The sequence below is a fragment of the Zootoca vivipara genome, chromosome 3, assembly GCF_965207765.1.
Source record: "Zootoca vivipara chromosome 3, rZooViv2.hap1.1, whole genome shotgun sequence".
Classification (NCBI taxonomy): domain Eukaryota; kingdom Metazoa; phylum Chordata; class Lepidosauria; order Squamata; family Lacertidae; genus Zootoca; species Zootoca vivipara.
Genome location: NC_142586.1, coordinates 94062398 through 94081121, shown reverse-complemented (window position 1 = coordinate 94081121; position 18724 = coordinate 94062398). Strand labels below are relative to the sequence as shown.

The window sequence follows — 18724 nt, the reverse complement described above, 5'->3', positions numbered from 1 at the left end:
TGAGCGGGTCTTGTGAAGCCTCTGGCAAAGTGTTCAGAACAGTTTCGAATAGTGCAATGAATTTTATACAGGATGTGGCAAGTCAGAGTTTGGAGAGAGACTAATATCTTAAAGACTAGTTGATAACTTTATAAGAAAGTAGTAGTAGTAGTAGTAATAATAATAATTTATTATTTATACCCTGCCCATCTGGCTGGGTTTCCCCAGCCACTCTGGGCGGCTTCCAACAGAAGAATAAAATAATCAATTAAAGATTAAAAGCCTCTCTAAACAGGGCTGCCTTCAGATGTCTTCTAAAAATCTGGTAGCTGTTTTTCTCTTTGACATCTGATGGGAGGGCGTTCCACAGGGCGGGCACCACTACCAAGAAGGCCCTCTGCCTGGTTCCCTGTAACTTGACTTCTCGCAGTGAGGGAACCACCAGAAGGCCCTCGGCACTGGACCTCAGTGTCCGGGCAGAACGATGGGGGTGGAGACACTCCTTCAGGTATACTGGACTGAGGCCATTTAGGGCTTTAAATGGCCAACACTTTGAATTGTGCTCAGAAACGTACTGGGAGCCAATGTAGGAAACGCTTTACTCCGGTTTGCTTGGTTCCATGTAAGGTTGGGAAGAGAAGCTCCATAGCTCATTGGTGGAGCATCTGCTTTACATGCAGAAGGTCCTGGGTTCAATCCTCCGCCTCTGGACTGCGAGATACTCTTCCCTGCAGTCCTAGGAGAGTGGACAATATGAAGCTATATGAACCACTGGCCTGACTCGGCAGAAGGCAGCTTTCTAAATTCCTACTCTACCCCCATATTAGCAAGTGGTTTCACTCATTTGTGTGTCGTTTCAATTGGTTTGCTCTCTGATTGTCTCCATATTGAGGTATGTCATAAGATGACTGACAAGTAGGAATTAAGAGAGCCAGTTTCTCTGCCTTGTAGCAGTGGAGTTGACTGTGTGACACGTAGTCTGGGAGCCCTAGAATTCTGTATGGTAGAGTCAGATGAGCTTTTTATCCAGCTGCAGATGCAAGCAAATAGTTCTAACCAATGGCCTTATAGGAAATGGCAGGTTCCCATTGTACAGCAAACAGTATATCCAGACTGTACAATAGAATACGGCTACTCCAAGTATTATTATTAAGCATTTCTATAGGACATGTGTGTGTTCAAAGCGCTTCATGTGCATTATCTTGTTGTAAGCTTGCCTGTAACCCTGTAATGTTGATTAGCACTGATATCTCCATGTTGGTGATTAGGTAGTCTGAGGAAACAAAATAAAAAAATTCCTTCCAGTAGCACCTTAGAGACCAACTAAGTTTGTCATTGGTATGAGCTTTCGGGTGCATGCACACTTCTTCAGATATATCCGATGTATCTGAAGAAGTGTGCATGCACACAAAAGCTCATACCAATGACAAACTTAGTTGGCCTCTAAGGTGCTACTGGAAAGAATTTTTCTATTTTGTTTCGACTATGGCAGACCAACATGGCTACCTACCTGTAAGTAGTCTGAGGAAGAAAGAGAGTGGCTTGCCTAAGGCAGAGGAGAGGAACCTCAGGCCCTGCACATAAACGCAGTCCTCCAGACCCCTTTCTCTGGCCCCAGGGCCACACATACATACACACGTACATAAATCCTGTTTCTACCCCACCTTTCCTTGTAGGAGCAAAGGTCAGCCTAAACAACAGAAAAATAAAACAGCAATACCAGTATTTATAGTTTAAAAAACATATCAAATCCTATGGCACTATCTTGCAGCAGCAGAGCACTCAGTCCAAAGGCCTGGGTAAATAGAAATGTCTGCTGCCTACCCACAATGCTGTACCAGCTCTCATGTCAGGGTGTACCTCTACATTGATTCCACACATGGAAGGCTAGTTATGCATATGAATCTGGCTTCGCTTCCTGGATGTGTTTCCATTTGCTGGTTGACATTTCCACCCAAACCATCCATGTGGGGTTGTTGTTTTTTGGATGGCGGAGGGAAAAATAACGCTCAGCATTTAAATAATGCTCATGAGCAGGGATGAGGAACTGGTGCTGGCCCTCCAGATTTAGCTGGACTTCAACAGCCAGCATGAACCATGGTCAGGGATAATGCATCCAATGATAGGCCACAGATTTCCTCTTAAGAGGGTTCAAATCACTTCATTTTATGAGATGTTGCTCCTGTAATAAACGACCAAGTGAGCAGGGCCTTTACCAGGCAACCCATCTCCTCCCTCCTGGTGAGAAAATAGTGCATCTTAAGTGGGACTTGGACGATTTGTAAGACTGGATAATAAGGAATTGCTGAACCAGCTCATAGGATCACAGATAACCATTACCAGTATACACTGGGCAGGATGTTCCTTCTTTCGTTTATTCGACACCCCCTAAATAACCAGTTGCTTTTCACCAGTACTTTCACAGGCACTGCTGGTTTCTCTGCCATGTTGTAGACATATATAGCCATTTGTTCCTGGCCGGGATCTGTTGGTTAAGTGGAGCAACGTGTGGCTTTTTTTCTGAGACAACCGTGTCTAAGTCTGAAGTCCACCACCTAGCTCCCCCTCTCAGCATTGTCTTTCCTCCTGGCGAATGTCAAGTATTATTACTTGATTGACTGCAGCCACCTGATGCTAGGAAAATGTTCTGGGTTCATACTAGGGATTGTTGTTGAGTCTATAAAAAGAAATCTGGACGGGGGTCTTATTTGTCACTGAGGCATTGTTTCTGCAGATGTTTCTGCTGGAGAGATGTTCAATGTTAGGTGTAAAGACGTACTTAGTAGGTCATCATCACTTAGGGTCAGGCAAAAGCTACCCCCAGACACACGCAATTAGCACAGCTGACTGCTTAATTGCCCACTTGGAGAGAGAGAAATCTATCTAGCCACCCATCCATTTAAACAATTAGGTGCTTTGCCTCAGAATGTGCAGTTCTCTTAAGAAAATATTGTACACTTTGTGATGGGGAATGGGGGGAGGGGGGTCAGCAACGACTAAGCTGTGAGGAGTGCTTTATTTCAAAAGATAGTCTCTCAGGCTCAAAACAAGCCTTGAAGTTGCATCTCCTGACCTGGAAATTTTGACATACTGGTTGTGGTTAGTCAGTGGTGAGGGAAAGGCATTCTGCATAGGCCCAGAAGCTCTTTTTTTTTGTTAAAAAGAAATAGCAGAATCCATCTAATTCACATGGTATGGAAAACAGGTCGCAGAGCTTTAGGTCTGCTGAGCCCTGGCTCAAGCTAAACCCTGGCTATTAGGATAATATGCAACACAAAGGAATAAGCTAAGGCTCCCTGGCATGAAGAAGCAAGCTGGATGGACAATAAAAATAGACCAGGTCTGGAATGGCTGAAGACTGTTGAAACCTTTGGAAACATAGGGTAGGCAGCCACTCATTTTGCATATGTTTCCTCAGAACGAAGGAGGGGAGTTTGATAGACAAAGGTTCTAAGGTACTCAGGATTTGGCAAATTTACCTATAAAAGCTGTTATTGCGTGATGTTTTCTCAAGCTATTTGCAATCCCAAGGTTCCTCCCTATCTCCCATATATGCGCCGTATGTTTCAGTCAACTCTGACGTTGTCCTTTCTGGTATTTTATTTTATTTTATTTACAGCAGGAGTGGGGTATAGTTTTCAGGACCACATTCCCTATGGGGCACCCTTCCACTGGCAGGCAGGGCGAAAGGCAAAAGTGCGAAAGGCAAAAGTTATCTTTGTACAATTGCCTTGGTTTACACACACACACACACACACACACACACACACACACACACACCCCTCTGTCTTCCATCCAGGCAAGCAAGAGGCGTTACCAGAGTTCAAGGACACTTTTCACCCAGGCAAAAGTACTCAGGGAACATCTGAAGCAAGGCCAGGGAGAGTCGTTGCCTGGAGAGTGTGTGTGGCTGGGGAGAATCTTGTGAGGCTTGGAGGGTCACATTTGGCCCCAGGCCTGTTTCTCTTTACAGCACTGTGTTGTTCTTTTAGAGATGAAGCAACTCAAGCTGCATAGATTAATCTAAAATTTCATAATCTAAAGTCATGAAATCAGGCACCTGATTCTTTAGTGTCGTAGGAGTTACTTTGAATTTCATCTGAAGCTTGAAGCGCCTCATCTGTTTTGAAGAGAAGCTGTAGGAGCTCTTAATGATCTGCTATAATTGAATAATCTGGGGTTATCTCCAAACCTGGCTACCTTACTATTCGCCTCTCATCAAGTTAACAGTAAGAGTCCGCAGACCCTTGAAGGGCCCTGCTGTTTACACTTCACATAGCATCCATTTATTCCTGCCCTCTGTTTCCTACTATTCTAGCAGTTCCTGTAAGCGGCAGCGGCTGGCGTGCAGGGGAGAGGCGGTGCTTACCTGACCTCCTGACAGCTGAGTTGCTGCTGCTTACCAGGAGGGAGAGGGGCAAGGCGGCAGGGAGGCTGGCACAGTGAAAACCCTCCAGCGGAGTCAATCCAGCCCTACTGTCAGTGTGTTTGCATCATGCTGACCTCCCCACTGCCTTGGCCCTCCCCTTCTCCCTCCTGGTAAGCACTAGTCACTTGACTTTTAGAATTAAAGTGAGCATTGCCACCCACAACGCCATCCACTACAGACTTTATGTGGCCCCGTACCCAATCACTGTCACATTTGTTTGTTTGTCACATCCTCTGAATAACCTCTGGCAAACTATTCCTGGCATCATTTGGATGGAGAAATGAGTAAAATCTAAATTTTAAATTTGCTTACCAAAAGTGGTGTGTGTGTGTGCGCGCGCATGCGTGTGGGTGGGTGGGTGCACTGAGATATCAAAGTTGCAAACTGAGTTCTTTAGGAACACTTGGGCAAGTGTTATTTGGCTGTACAGCCTTTGTCACTTCTCTTTCCCATTGTTTCCCTCCAGCACGTTCAGTGAAAGTTATTGCAAAGAATCCATTCAGCTTTTCTTCCTTTAGAGATCTGGGTTTTTTTTACACACACACACACACATTTGTTCTGTAGGAGTTTTCCTGTGAAACACCCTGAGACCTGCAGGTTTGGACGCTATGTAAATTCAACAAACAAACAAACAATTAAATAGGAGTTCCATATATTCTCTAGAATGATGTCCCGCTTCTGTGATACTGGTTTGTTTGCTTGTTCATTTGCTTGTCTAGCATGGCCTCCTCCAAAGCTACCACATGCTTCAGACTGCAGTTCACATCAGCCCAAGCCTTTATGTCCAGTGGGTTGATGGGAGTTGTAGTCTAGCAACATCTGGATGGGCACAGGTTGTGGAAGGCTACTGGCAAAGGGCTGGGGGCAACAAAGAGCTGTAAGACTCATCACCACACCACAATCCCTGCCAATCAAGACTAGACATTGATGGGCTGCCTTACCATCACAACTCAGTGCTACAGCATCTACCTTGCATGCAGAAGGCCCCAAGTTCAATCTCTGGTATCTCCAGTTAGAAAAGAACCCTGCCTGAAAACCTAGAGAACCACTACCAGTTTGTGTAGACCAGTGTTCTTCAACCCCAGGTCCCTGCCCTGATGTTGTTAGACAACATCATCCCATCATCCATGACCATGGACTAGATTGGCTAGGGATTGTGGGAGTTGTAGTCCATCAATATCTGAGGACCCAAGGTTGAAGATCACTGCTGTAGACAACATTGAGCTAGATAGACCAACAGTCCGGCTCCATATAAGGCAGCTTCCTGGAACTGGAATGGGGAATTTGTGACCTCCATATGTTCGACTCCAATTCCCACCAGCCGCAGCCAGAATGGCCAGTAGTTAGGGGTCATGGGAGTTGTAGTTCATCCACATTTTGAGACCACAGCTTCTCCATCCCAGCCATAGTAAATTCCCTTGTCTTTTTATGCCATCCTTGACTCCTTTTTTATGAGGACACTTAAATTCTCTTTTCTAATCTGTAGCACAACAGAAAATGTCTGTTGTTTTTGAATACTTAACCAAACCTACAGAAAAATATTTGACTTAATTTATCAAATATTTGTTATCTTCCCATAACATTTGGCAAATACCTCCCACCCTCTCCAAACTCCCAGCCCTCCATAATCAGATTTGGACAATAACAAGAGCTGTCGCTTTCAAGGGAAGGATTCTTAGAACTACACAACCTCTGATTGTAGATCCCTACAAGCACCAACATCAAATTGTTAGCTCTTTTAGTGTTTATATGACTAAAGAGTCAAACACAGTGGTGTGTTGTTGAACTATTTTTCCCTAGAAAAAACAGACTTTTTTTCCAATCCTGAATATTGAATGCCCCCCCCCGCCCGGGTCTCTCTTTGCAATTCACTCCTTCAGTATTATGAGTCAATATGCCATTTGCAAATGACACTCAGTGTTTGGGTCCAAATTCCACCCTCTAGCGCATGCAAGCAACTCCCACTGACTTCAGCAGCAGCTAATCACATGTCTGCCTCATGGCAAAACCTGGCTCCTAGATCACTGCTGTGTCATCTGCTACAACGGGCGAGAAAGCTTTCAGCGCTTTGTTACAGGAGGAGACGTTTAAGGTCTCCTGTATGAAGTGTGAAGAAGGTGGACAAACTCCTTTAAGAGCAGCTGGAATGAAAGGGTTTTGTTAGCCAGATCTGAAATTACAGACCGGTGGTCCACGTCTTCAGGAAAGTCCTTTGAGTGGGTTATGCCCCAAAATGCATAGAGCAATCGTGAGCTGTTCATAAAAAGTTGGCTTAATCAGGTCAAACTATCTATCTGGCTCATCGAGCAGATTACACACCGGCCTAGCAATTGTTTATGCCCCCACCACCCACGCAACATCTCACCAATTTTGACAAAAGGAAATATATCTAGATTAGACCCTGATCTAGGGTGGACAGAGAGAGGTTTAAGCATCTAATGAGGATGCAAGGTATCCCCTCCCAAATGTATCATCTGCTGAGCAGGGAGGGACAGTAATTCCCTTCCTCCGCTCTTTTGCACGGACCATCATCAGAAGAGGGGCGGGGGGGAGGCTGTGTGCCTTTGGCCACTCCCACTGCTGGCATGTGCAGTCGCAGGTCTTCAGAAGCTCTGCTGACAAGAGTTGCATTGTAAGTAGCCACTTTCATGGGGTGGGCATGACGAAATGGGCTTGAATCTGCCGTAAATCATACCGTAAGAGTTTCCTGCGGGCAGTAAGCTCCATGCAACTCAACAGCACTACACCCGCTTGGCTGGATAGATTCAACTTGCAAAACAAATGAATGAAAAGGAGATGATTTAGAGAGGAAGTTGCCTTCATGACAAAGGGCACTTTTCTCCAACCCACAGTCGCAGAACCCGCCGGAAGCCGCCCGTCCGTGTGCAATGATTTCCAATACGCCAGATAGACTGGCGTTGTCATTTAGAAACCTAATGTGTCAGAAAGAACCTGGGTCCATGGTCGCAACACAGGCACACACCGGAAGCATAAGGGTGTTTTTTTTTTTATTTGAACACTCATGTTGAAGGGGGGCTATAATGTCTGAGTGCAAGAAAATGTTACGGGAGCACAACAAACAAAGCAACTTCTCAACCAGGCTATTGGAAGGGGACTTTGGTAGGTGTTCCTTGTAAAACAGCTAACAATCATTAATAGATACCCTTATTTCTTTGCTGGGCTTTCAGGACTAGCTGGAACTAGAGCAACAATAACTTTATTTATTTATTTATTTATTTATTTGTACCCTCTTTGTTGCCCTAGCCATTCTGGGCTGCTTCCAACATAATATATAGAGAAACACAACAGAACATCACACATTAAAAGAGTCCCGATACAGGACTGCCTTCAGATGTCTATGGAAGTTCGCAAAATTATTTATCTCTCTGCCTTCTGATGGGAGGGCATTCCACAGGGCAAATAATAAAAAAATGTATTAATTGGAATTAAGAGGCAACGTTCTTTTCAACACGTGCTAAATTCTCAGAGAAAAGAGGAAGAAACGCATCAATATTTGGGCAAGAAGCCCCTGCAGACCTTCAATAGCTGTGTATTATTGCTCTTTGTGTTTTTTTTTGTTTTTTTACTCTTTCCATTGCCTTCCTCTGCTAATTATATCTTATAAATCCAGCACCCACTAAACCCAGATGTTCATATTCTAATACCTACATTCTGTGGTTCAACTTTGCAAAGCTAGCTAACACATGTTTTAAAAGTTATTACTATTGTACTATATATAACAGCCTTGCCTAAGAGAATAGAGGCCTGCCGCATTTAGAAAATGCAGGTGCTATGTAAGCTCCCTTTTGAAAGCAAGAACTTAGCTCAGTTTCCTTTGAAGACCCAGAGACTTGAAACTGAAAACTTTTATTAATGCCATTGTCTCCTTGTATCAGCAGGTTCCAGAGAGATTCCTGGAAGTGGCTCAGATCACATTACGAGAGTTTTTCAATGCCATTATCGCAGGCAAAGATGTTGATCCTTCCTGGAAGAAGGCCATATACAAGGTCATCTGTAAGCTGGACAGTGAAGTTCCTGAGATTTTCAAATCCCCAAACTGCCTCCAAGAGCTTCTCCATGAGTAGAGATTTCAACCACTATTTATGAATGTATAAAAAATTAGCTGACCCCATTTTGATGCCCATGTTGTGCATGTGAGTGTGTGTGTGTACGTGTGTCTATATTAATTTCATATATATATATATATATATATATATATATATATATATATATATGGAATCAAATAAGAATCCACCATGATTATTTTTATTTGATAAGTAACAAGTTGATATTATTATTTTAACTCCAAGTTATGTTTTACTTTTGCCCAGGATTTTTAATATTTGGAAGGGGAAACAATTGGGTTACTTTTCTTTTTCAGGGAGAAGGTTGTTTTGAAGTGTGTGCAAGCCTGTTTTACTAAGTTTAGGGCATTACATTTTGCTACAAAGTGGCATTTTGTCTTAGAAAGACAAATGTCGCGTCACAATCCTACAATGATGTTTTCTTTGTATGAAGCTCGCGACTCTAGGGAGGCATTTTACAAGCGTAGAGCTTTCTAAATTTTAGCTCAACTGTTCATTGAAGGTGGTAGATTTTCTTGTGTTATAGTTTAGAAGACATATAAACAACCTTTTCAGTTACTTAGACATCAAAAGCAGTATCTATCCACACCAGTCTTCAAGCTTTTCTCTTACGAGAACAAATGCCCCCAAATCATTTTGCCCTATTTTCCAGTGCCCCTAGATGCTGCTGCAATCATGTGCATCTTCCGCCGTATACCCTACTGCAATGTTCTTCAACCTTCTGTCCCCAGATAGTGGAAGGTCATAGAACCATGGAATTGGAAGGGACTCCAGGAGTCATCATTGGACAACAGTTCTCATCAGCCACAGCTATTAGCCAATGGTTAGGGAAGGTGGGAATTGTAGTCCAACAACCTCTGGACACTCAAGGTTGAAGAAAACTACTCTACTGCAGTGATTTCCCTGCCTTGCCCTTCCCTTCAGTAAGGTTGGGAATGGAGAGGAAGAGGTTCTGTGAACCCACTGCAGGCCTGAAAAGGCTCCATTTTGGATTGGACCAAGATTCCAGCAATGTTCGGGTCCAAACAGGTTAGGGAGATGGAGTTAGAACCCCAAATTCCAGTGCCGGGAGTTTCACCCACTTTTGGACTTTGCTCCCACCACTGTTCACCTAAATCTTTCCAGCACCACCACCCAACTGCATTTCAAACAAAGCAATACTGCACAAAAAATAAAGTAAATTATGGCAAGGGGTTTTGGTGTTATCGAACACAGCATTCTAGGAGTGATTTTAAATGTCATAATAATGCAGTCAGCTTATAAAAGCAGTAGTATTTCACTCTCTGTAGAGTAAAACAAAAACAAAACAAAAAATCTTGCATGGCTCTCAATCATAGCTGAACATTTTTAAGTCCCATTATTTCACCAGTAAATATTGTGGTAACTCTCTCCTGTGGGAATTGGTGTGCCTTTAAGGTTACAATCCTATGCACACATACTCGGGGAGGTATGTGCCATGGAACCTAGAAATAACTTCTGAATAGTCAGGAATGGTCCGATGGGAATGGTCAGGATGGGAGCCATCTTTATCAAAATATTTCCTCTGTCCCAACCAAACCCTCGAATGGTGTATATATTTGATATTTCACATTTTTACCTGAAAAGCAATGTTTGAAATTACCCTTTTATCTGAGAAACCCTGTAACATACCTTTGATTTATTCTAAAAATTAATTGCTGAAGAAGCAAAACAAAAAAAGCAAAACAAAACAAAAGATACATCAGATCAAAGTACAAGAAAGCTTGTATTTTTCTGGCTGGGGTTGATGGGAGCTGACATGTGGAGGGCACCACATCAGAGAAAACTGGCACAGAGACATTTAAGACATTTTTTGTTTAAAGGAATAAGCATAGCACAATACACAAAGAGAACACAACTCTAGCAAAAATGGGCTATTCCAAGATTCATTGAACCCAGCGGGAACTTAAGTGGTTAACAGTCCTTTCTCACTTCCTTGGAGTTGAGCAGGGCTTCAGTGCCTCTGGGTTTGTTGCCTATAAATCATGCAGAAACTTTATCCCTGTCTTTTGGGCTAGGAAAGCAGAAGCTAGCCACTTTTATGATTTCCTCAATTGTAAGTGATTCATTAACACAGAATAAACCTGATCAAACCACTTCTCTTCCACAACAAAAGTAAGCGGCAAAAAAGAAAAAGAAAAAAGAGTGTAGTGCTTACCAGAATGGGACTTACCAGTGAGCTTTTCTGTCACTTCTCGTCAAGAGAACTTTCCCTTTTACCACCACCTTGTGTTGAAGAGCCACGTGGATTGATGCGAGTCCTGGCTGCAGACAAATATGATTTCGGCAGGTCCCAAGGCCAAACGAGACATGATTCTTTCCTTGTAACGCCCAGTGGAAGTGGCCGCCATATACATATTCCTGCCCCTCTGTAATATCTACTATACATCGCTGTATGCAGGCCACAATGTTCCATGCTTGTCCACACCTGCATGGGGCAGGAAGATGCCACAATAGCCAATTGTGATGAAGTTCTGCTTTATGTTGTTGCTGTGAAGAAGTAGGCACACGGCGGCCGTTTTCGGCACCGAGTGGATAAAAAAAATATGGGTCTGAATATAAGCCGCCCCCAAATATAGCCACTCCCTATATGGATTTGTTAAATCATCTCTAGCTATAAGAGCACAATTGTAGACTGTATTCAGGTTTTATACAAGCTAGCTTTTGGGGAGGGGCAGGAGAGCGTGGCCTGTATTCAGACCACTACAGCACTTAGCAGATCTAGTTGGCCCTGGTTTTTGACATTTACTGAAACAGAATTCATATTTTAAAGCAGCCGCAGATGGAATTTCTCCACAAGGTGACCAAAATAAGTTTACCTTAGAGTGGAAAATTAGTAATAGGAGTTGAATGAATACAACTGCAGTGAATTGATACAATAATCAGCTTTTTTCTTAAAAGCTCGCTGTTAGTTTTTAATGCTTTCTTCAGTGGTCTCCTTTTTCTTTGGGCATTTTTGCAAAGGTGTAGTGTCTAGTAATGCCTCCTTATATTCTATGGCACTATGTATTTGTCGTTTCTCTGTTGTCTTTTGTACAGATGCAGTAAGAATTTATTGTTATCTGGGCTAGCAGTTTTCCTTATGCACCCCTTACTGGCAATTTGATACAGATTTGATACCAGTTAGCCAAGGTATCTTATTTATAGCTCAGCAATTTAATTTTTTTTAAAAGGACCCTACCTTTTACTCCATTTCTTGAACTTCATTTTTTTCCTTATTAAACAAAAATTGTCTTTTGAGTTTGAAGAGTGAAAGTTCCATACAACATTATATATATTTTAAAAAGCTGACCTAGCCATTGCAAAGATGCTTCATTTACAAATACTGCTTGAAGAGACAGAAATGGATGAAAGTAGTTGTCAGTGAAAAGCCTTAAAAACCTGCTGATTAAAAACAAACAAACTAGGACACCAGGACCACAATCCAGTGACCCTCTTCCACATGCAATAACAGAATTTATCCATGCTGAGTGCCCTTTTTCTTGGTGCAAGACTTTTGCACAATAATACAAGCAAATACATTCAGACAACATACACTACAAGCAAAGCCCAATGGGTCTTTTCATATGTAACATCCCTGGCCCAGTAAACCATGGTTTTTTTTAAAAAAAAAACTAGGAACATGGCTCTCCCCTTGCATGTCATCCTTAGCACTTCAATCCTGGTTTGTTTAAAATCTAGTCCCCAATTGTATCCAAACTTGGAAGCTGTGATACCAGTTTATTAACCAGGATCTTAAACTACAGTTTGATCCACATTCAAGAACCTAGCTCGTAACCTGACATCAAACCACAGTTCCCTGTTTCGGACATGAGCCATAGTTTATACGGACGAGGATATAAGTGCCAAGCAGGTGCACAAAGAGAGGAAGCAAGGGCAGAGCTTTCCGGCTTGGCACTTGTTCCTAACTTCATAAACTATGGTCTGTTGAATGTCTGAACTGCGCCTAATCATACATAAGCTTCTTCTTTTTTCACTCGCCACTCTGTGGATTGCAGCCCCTGCTGTTATTTTCCAACGCGAATTGTGTCTATGCAGTGTAGGTGATTTAGCCAATACCATGGGATAAAGGACCACCAATTATCTGTAGCATGGTTTGCACTCAAAGAAAGCCATGCTGCTTCAAAACTTCTCCTAAAGTACTTAGTACGGTTTTGCTTTTTGCATCCATACAGTTGACAGCATAATTGCCACTCTCTTAATTTGTGCATGATGGGCAGACCATTAGGGCATTCATATATGTAGGATTTTGCTGACGATCTCCTGCAACCCCACATTCAGGATGTTTGTCCCTGTTCCAAGCACTGCTGGCCTAGATGTACTTAGTTACACCAGAGGGAGAGCTACTGCCATGCCCAAATAATGACTGTAGCTCTAGATTTCTGCACTCTTGCTTGAAGTACTTACTGCTGTGCTTTCTGTCCTGCTGTGGCCATTGCTACTCAGAACATCTGAATATGCTTCTTCATTGAGTAGAGGACTATTCCATTTCTGATTTAGGACACATTTCTGCTGAAGCTTTCTAGAAATGTAGAGGACGCCTTCAAGAGCTATCCCCCCCCCCCAATGCTATCACAAGGACAATTTACTGTGCATATACTTAACTTTATTAATTTGGGGGGGGCACTTTTGTAGCGATCGCTTCCATACAGAGCCTGCTGTTTCATTGGCCAGTTTCACATGTAATGCTAAGCTAAACCATGGCTAAGCATGAATGTGTGAGTGAGGAAAAATCGTAGTTGCTTCACGCCTCTCCTGGTCCTGCTACTGTCATGTTATGACATGGTTTAGTTTTGTGTTATGTCTGAATCGGGCTAATGGTTTGTCTTGCTCCAGACAAACCACAAGCTGTAGCCATGGTTTGTTCTTGGCTTACGGAGGGAGACGAACCACAGACCCAGCTTTAGACATAATGTTGAACCAAACCATGTTTTAGATCTGGGTAGTGCAGGATTGAAGCAGCCACACTATACATCTGAGCACCGACACAATTGCTCGTTCTTGCTAAGCTATGTTTTACCTTTGCATTATGTGTGAACTCAGCCACCTAGAAACATTTAAAAAACCCACAACTACCACATTAAAGCCATACTTAACATATATTAAATATTAGATGCACTTCGAGAAATATTTTCCTTATACGTGTTTTTGTTTTTTTGTTTTCGCTGCTAATTATTAGCATTACTGGTTTTGTGCGATTATCACTACTATAATTTTTATTGACTGAAAATGTGATTATTTGAATTTGGTTGAACACTACAGCTTGGGGCATTATTTTATTTATTTATTTATACGTAGCATACATCTAATCACTAGTGAATGACTCACAAGAATGCTAAGGAAGGAAAAACAGGCAAGTCTTGATCTGATACATTGACATATAAAATTTAACTAGATTTATGGTGACTTCATTGCATTATATAGCCATATTGCCTTTGTGCCTTCCAAGGCACATAAAATAAAATAGAAAGCATCAATCTTTGCTGTACTTCAAGTAGTCTTCATCATCATTGCTCTTTAGTATTATATATATATATATATATATATATATATATATATATATATATATATGACCCTGATCCTACAGGTGTCCATTGCCATGGAAGTCTTTTGTGCAGAAGGGTTTGTTTCCCTACTGTGCTACCCATTATAATCTCATTATGAAGAAAGCAAGAATGCTAAGCCTAAAAAAACACATAGGATTGCAGTTGATGCAGCTGCCTCTGCCATGCCCCAAATAATGGTTTTGTAGGTGAGCTACTCCTTCCCCGGATGTTCAGGGTATAGTAGTGCTGGCTGGAATATATCCCTGGGGAGCAGACCTGAGTGAAGACTGCATCCCTCAGGTCCGCTTCCCAGGCCACTCTCCCCCCCCCAGCCACCGTGGATTGGCTAGATTTGAACAGGGGATCTGGCAGTAGCAGTAACTGCCCAAATAATATGGCATGGGGCTGTGGGGCATGCCAGAGGCACTGCAGCAGCCACAACCATCGCTCACCCCAAAGTCGACTAAGCGGCCATGCCCAACCAACCAACCAACCAACATCCCATCAATAAAAACTGGGAGAGTTCAGTCCCCATGTGTTCTTTGCAGGAGAGCCATTGCATTCGCAACCTCTGCAAAACCGACATGAGCTTGTAGTGCAGATGTGCTTTTGTCATTACAACGCGTCTTTTGCGGCAGCTTTGCCTAGCGGTGGCAGTTGCTGACGTCGTATTGCTGAGCCTGGGATGTCAGCAAACTACCACAGGCATGGCGTGGAGCAGGGCCCGCAAAAATCGCACACCCCTCTATCACACAGACAGACACACACACACACCATCTGCCCTGCCGTTTCTGAGCAAAACTGCATAGGATTGGGTCATAAGGCTGCTTTTGTTGTGGTAAAGAAAGGTTTACATGGGAAAAGGAGTTCAAAAATAGCTGAGATCCAACACTGGCCCTTCCACCTCCCCAATCTGTGTATACAAAGGTGAGGTTATAGTGGGTAACTAGACCTTACATTCACCAGCAGAAGGATTAGGGAACACACACACACACACAAATAATCTTTCAGATCACCAGTTTTTCCTCCCCTTCACAAGTACAACTGTTCTTGTGCCTTCTGTGGCTTACAATTATCATCTTTTTGAACCTTTTCCTGCCCCTTTCCTCACAGCCGCAATAAGCTAGCTTCTTTTCTCCCACCCACCCCACCCCGTTTTTTCAGCTGTTTGACATGATGTTGATAGCTATGCATATTTTGTGTCTTTTTAAAGAAAAAAATTAAAAAGCAGGAGAATAAGTTTTTGAAAAAGAGAATTTTTAGAACAGTTTGATAATGCAAATTATTTTTTTCTCAGTCCTTTGGGCGGCATTCAATTTTGGAAAAAAACAACAAAATATTGTAGAAAGCCAACTTTTTTGTAATAGTGGTGCAGATCTTGTGTTTTCTTAGCCTAATAAAAAGTAGTATAGAAGCAATATTTCATACGTGATATATATATGTGTATACATATACATACATATATACCCACATATACATACGATAATATATATATATAGATATATATATATGTATATAAGCTTATACACACACAATATGCGTGTGAAGTGAAAAGCTTACCTTTTTTCAATGTAGATTAAGAACCTATTTTAGACATTTGTTATGTTTTGTGAGAAGAATGTTCTATTTGAAACTATGAAACATTTAATTCTTACTGTATCTCTGGTTGTGTAATGGGAGCGCTTCACATTAAATGGTTTTTAAAAAGTGAAAGATATTAGAATGTAGTAATTATTTAATGAAGTGTTCGCCCATATAATCCTGAGGTTTGCTTTTGTGCCTCTGAGTATTATTTAATTTAAAGTGTTTTAAGTTTGCAGAATCATTGTTACTGTACCAGGTATGTGGGTGAACATCTATAGCTGAGGGGAACTTTTATAAAGCAATGTATATATTCAGCTTGACGGCTTTTCTCAAATAAAAGGCACATGATTTTAATAACTACACTCTGAGAACATCTGTTAAATTTATAAGAAATGCTGCAGTAACTGTATAGATAGTTGAAAGCATTCTTTAAAACCCAGCTCAATACTTTTTAAAAGAGCTCTCTCTCTCTCTCTCTCTCTCTCTCTCTCTCTCTCTCTCTCTCTCTCTCTCTCTCTCTCTCTCATCATGTGTCCAGGACATGAGTGATTCAGTTTCTGTAAAATTACTGAATTTCCCCACTTCCCATGTGCACAAAATAATTTATTGGCAAAGGGTTCCCTCCCTCCAGGTTAATAGTAACTAAGAAATAAAAGTGAAGATTTTGTGGCTTTAAATATAGGACTTTCACCAGCAGAACAGAAAGATATAAATATATATATATATATATATATAAATAAATATAAATATATATAAGAAGTGGTTTGCAAACCCCCTCAAATGAGCATTGTACATGAAAATGAATCAAAAATTGAAAAAAAAAAATCCTCCTCTATTTGTCATGCGTATTATATAGTAATTATTGATGTTCTAGTGCAAAGACTTCTTTTGGGTATCTATTCTGTGTTTCGACATTTTTGATAAGCATTGTTTTCAAAAAGCTCCCCTTTCAAGAATGTAACTGATTTATTTGAGTAAGCAGTTACTGTATTGCACTTAAATGTTCTGTTGAAGGAAATGCAATTTTTTGTTTTTCTGTGGAACTGTTGGTTGTAAAAAAAAATAAAAAACACCATTGAAAATGCTCATATTTTCAGCTGGGATTAAAAAAAAAGCTGGTGTTTAACTTTTGTGTCTTCTTAGGAATAGGTCTGTTTCGAAGTAGGAAAGGCGGTGACTTCAGGAATTTTTCTTGTTTTCTTTTTGCCATCTGAGACCCTCGGTTATGTTCTCAGCTGTCCGCAGAAATATTAAAAATTGTACAAGATATATAGAGTCAAATCTGGATGAGACTGAACCTTGAATTCTTGCCCGAGTATGTATGGCCTGGACTTTCACAAGGCATTAATAACAGTATAACACTGTAGGTCAGACTTTCTTCAACCTGGTGTCCTTCAGACACAGATGGACTTCAGTTCCCATCAGCCCTGCCAATGGCTAGGAATGATGGGATTTGTAATCCAATTACACTTGGAGGGCACCAAATTGAGGTATGCTGCTGTAGGGTTTTAACGCACACACAAACACATGTTCGTTTAGTGAGAAGATATTTGGCCATATAGATCTGAACAAAAGACTCAGAGAAATATATTTATTTATCTGGAAGAATCAAATGTTAAGGCATAAACTTCTATTGTCCCAGCTACTTCTCATATGTATATAGTTAGGAAAGTGACAAAAACACTGCCTTTATATTATTTAGCAATATGTTGTAAATAGCATTATTAAACTTCTTTTTTTTGTAATAAAGACCCTTTAATTTGAACTTAGTACAATAACTGAATTAATAAAGTCAATTTTTGAATTTTTTTTAAAATTTATTTTTTAGCTAGAGGCAATTTCAACTGTGGAATTTTCTTTTTGTTTGTTTGTGGATGTTGTTGTCTATTGTTCTGAAGACTTTGCATAATTTATTGGTTTAATTTATCCTAATTTATTTGATGGTGTACAATTTTGTATTGCCAAGGATGTACTGTAATATTAATTGATGATGTGATAAAACATGAAGACTCCCTTGTCTGTATGGAGGGAAAAAAGGTGCAGTAGACAATTGATTGGGGGGTGGGGAATTACAATTCTAGCTTGGCAGCTACTAAATTGAAAAGAAATCAGGAAAACAAATGTTTTTGGGGGTTGGGGGGGAGGGAGGGAGGGAATCTTATTTTGTGTGTTTTAAGCTTTTGTATACTCTCCAGACCTTTACCTTTTTGCTTTGTACCACTTAAAGGATACAGTAGTTCAATTGCCTTGTGTGCCTTCCATCTTCTCTGAACTGAATGTATGTGCAGTATATATGCAAGCTTGTGCAAAATAAAATATAAATTACAAGCTTATTGCCATGGTTTATATTTCTTTTTAAAAGGCCTCTCCTCTGGTGCGCCAAAGGCTGAACCACTGGTGGCAAGGTATTCTACAGAACAAACACAGCACACTTTTTTTGTTCTGTTGGGGAAGCAAAATAGACCCCAGCATGTGGTTGAGAAGCTTCAGAAGCCAGGAGGGTTAGTGGGGATAGGGAAGGGGAAAGTTTGCAACGATCTCACTTTTAAAAGACATCTGAAGGCAGCCCTGTTTAGGGAAGTTTTTAATGTTTAATGCTGTATTGCGTTTTTAACATTCGGTTGGGAGCCGCCCAGAGTAGCTGGGGAAACCCAGCCAGATGGGCGGGGTATAAATTATGATGATGATGATGATGATGATGATGATGATGATTATATTTCCCTGGACTGTGTGGACCTGTTCAGTCTTGTGGGAAATTCTGACTTTCTCCATTCTACCCGTCAACACTGACTTCATATTCATTATCTCAATAATCCTTATGAACTGTCCTGTCTGGTGGGCCAGTATTACTATTCTCCCTATTGCAGATTTGGGGCTGGGGGCACAGGTTGCAGTCTCAGAGAATAGTCACTTGCCTGAGGTGAATGCTGTGCTGAGCTGAGATTTTTGAACTAATGACTTTCCAGCTTACAACTCAAACTCATGGGTGCCTAATACATCATTGCTGCTCTGGATGCCCTGTAGAAATTCTGTTTGGCTTCAGATTCTTCCCAGATCTGGCAATCCAGCCAGATGGGTGGGGC

The 18724-nt window shown here is 41.4% G+C and overlaps 1 protein-coding gene across 5 annotated transcripts in view; it reads left to right on the top strand.

The window, feature by feature from the left end:
• PROX1 (prospero homeobox 1) overlaps positions 1-17974 on the top strand; it is an 82543-nt gene extending 64569 nt beyond the window's left edge. For all 5 annotated transcript variants that reach the window (XM_060273006.2, XM_060273005.2, XM_060273011.2 and 2 more), the window contains one exon: positions 8308-17974. In XM_060273006.2, coding sequence (XP_060128989.1) covers positions 8308-8493 — 186 coding nt within the window. In that variant the 3' untranslated portion in view covers positions 8494-17974. The remainder of the gene's footprint in view (positions 1-8307) is intronic.
• The last annotated feature ends 750 nt before the right edge of the window (positions 17975-18724 follow it).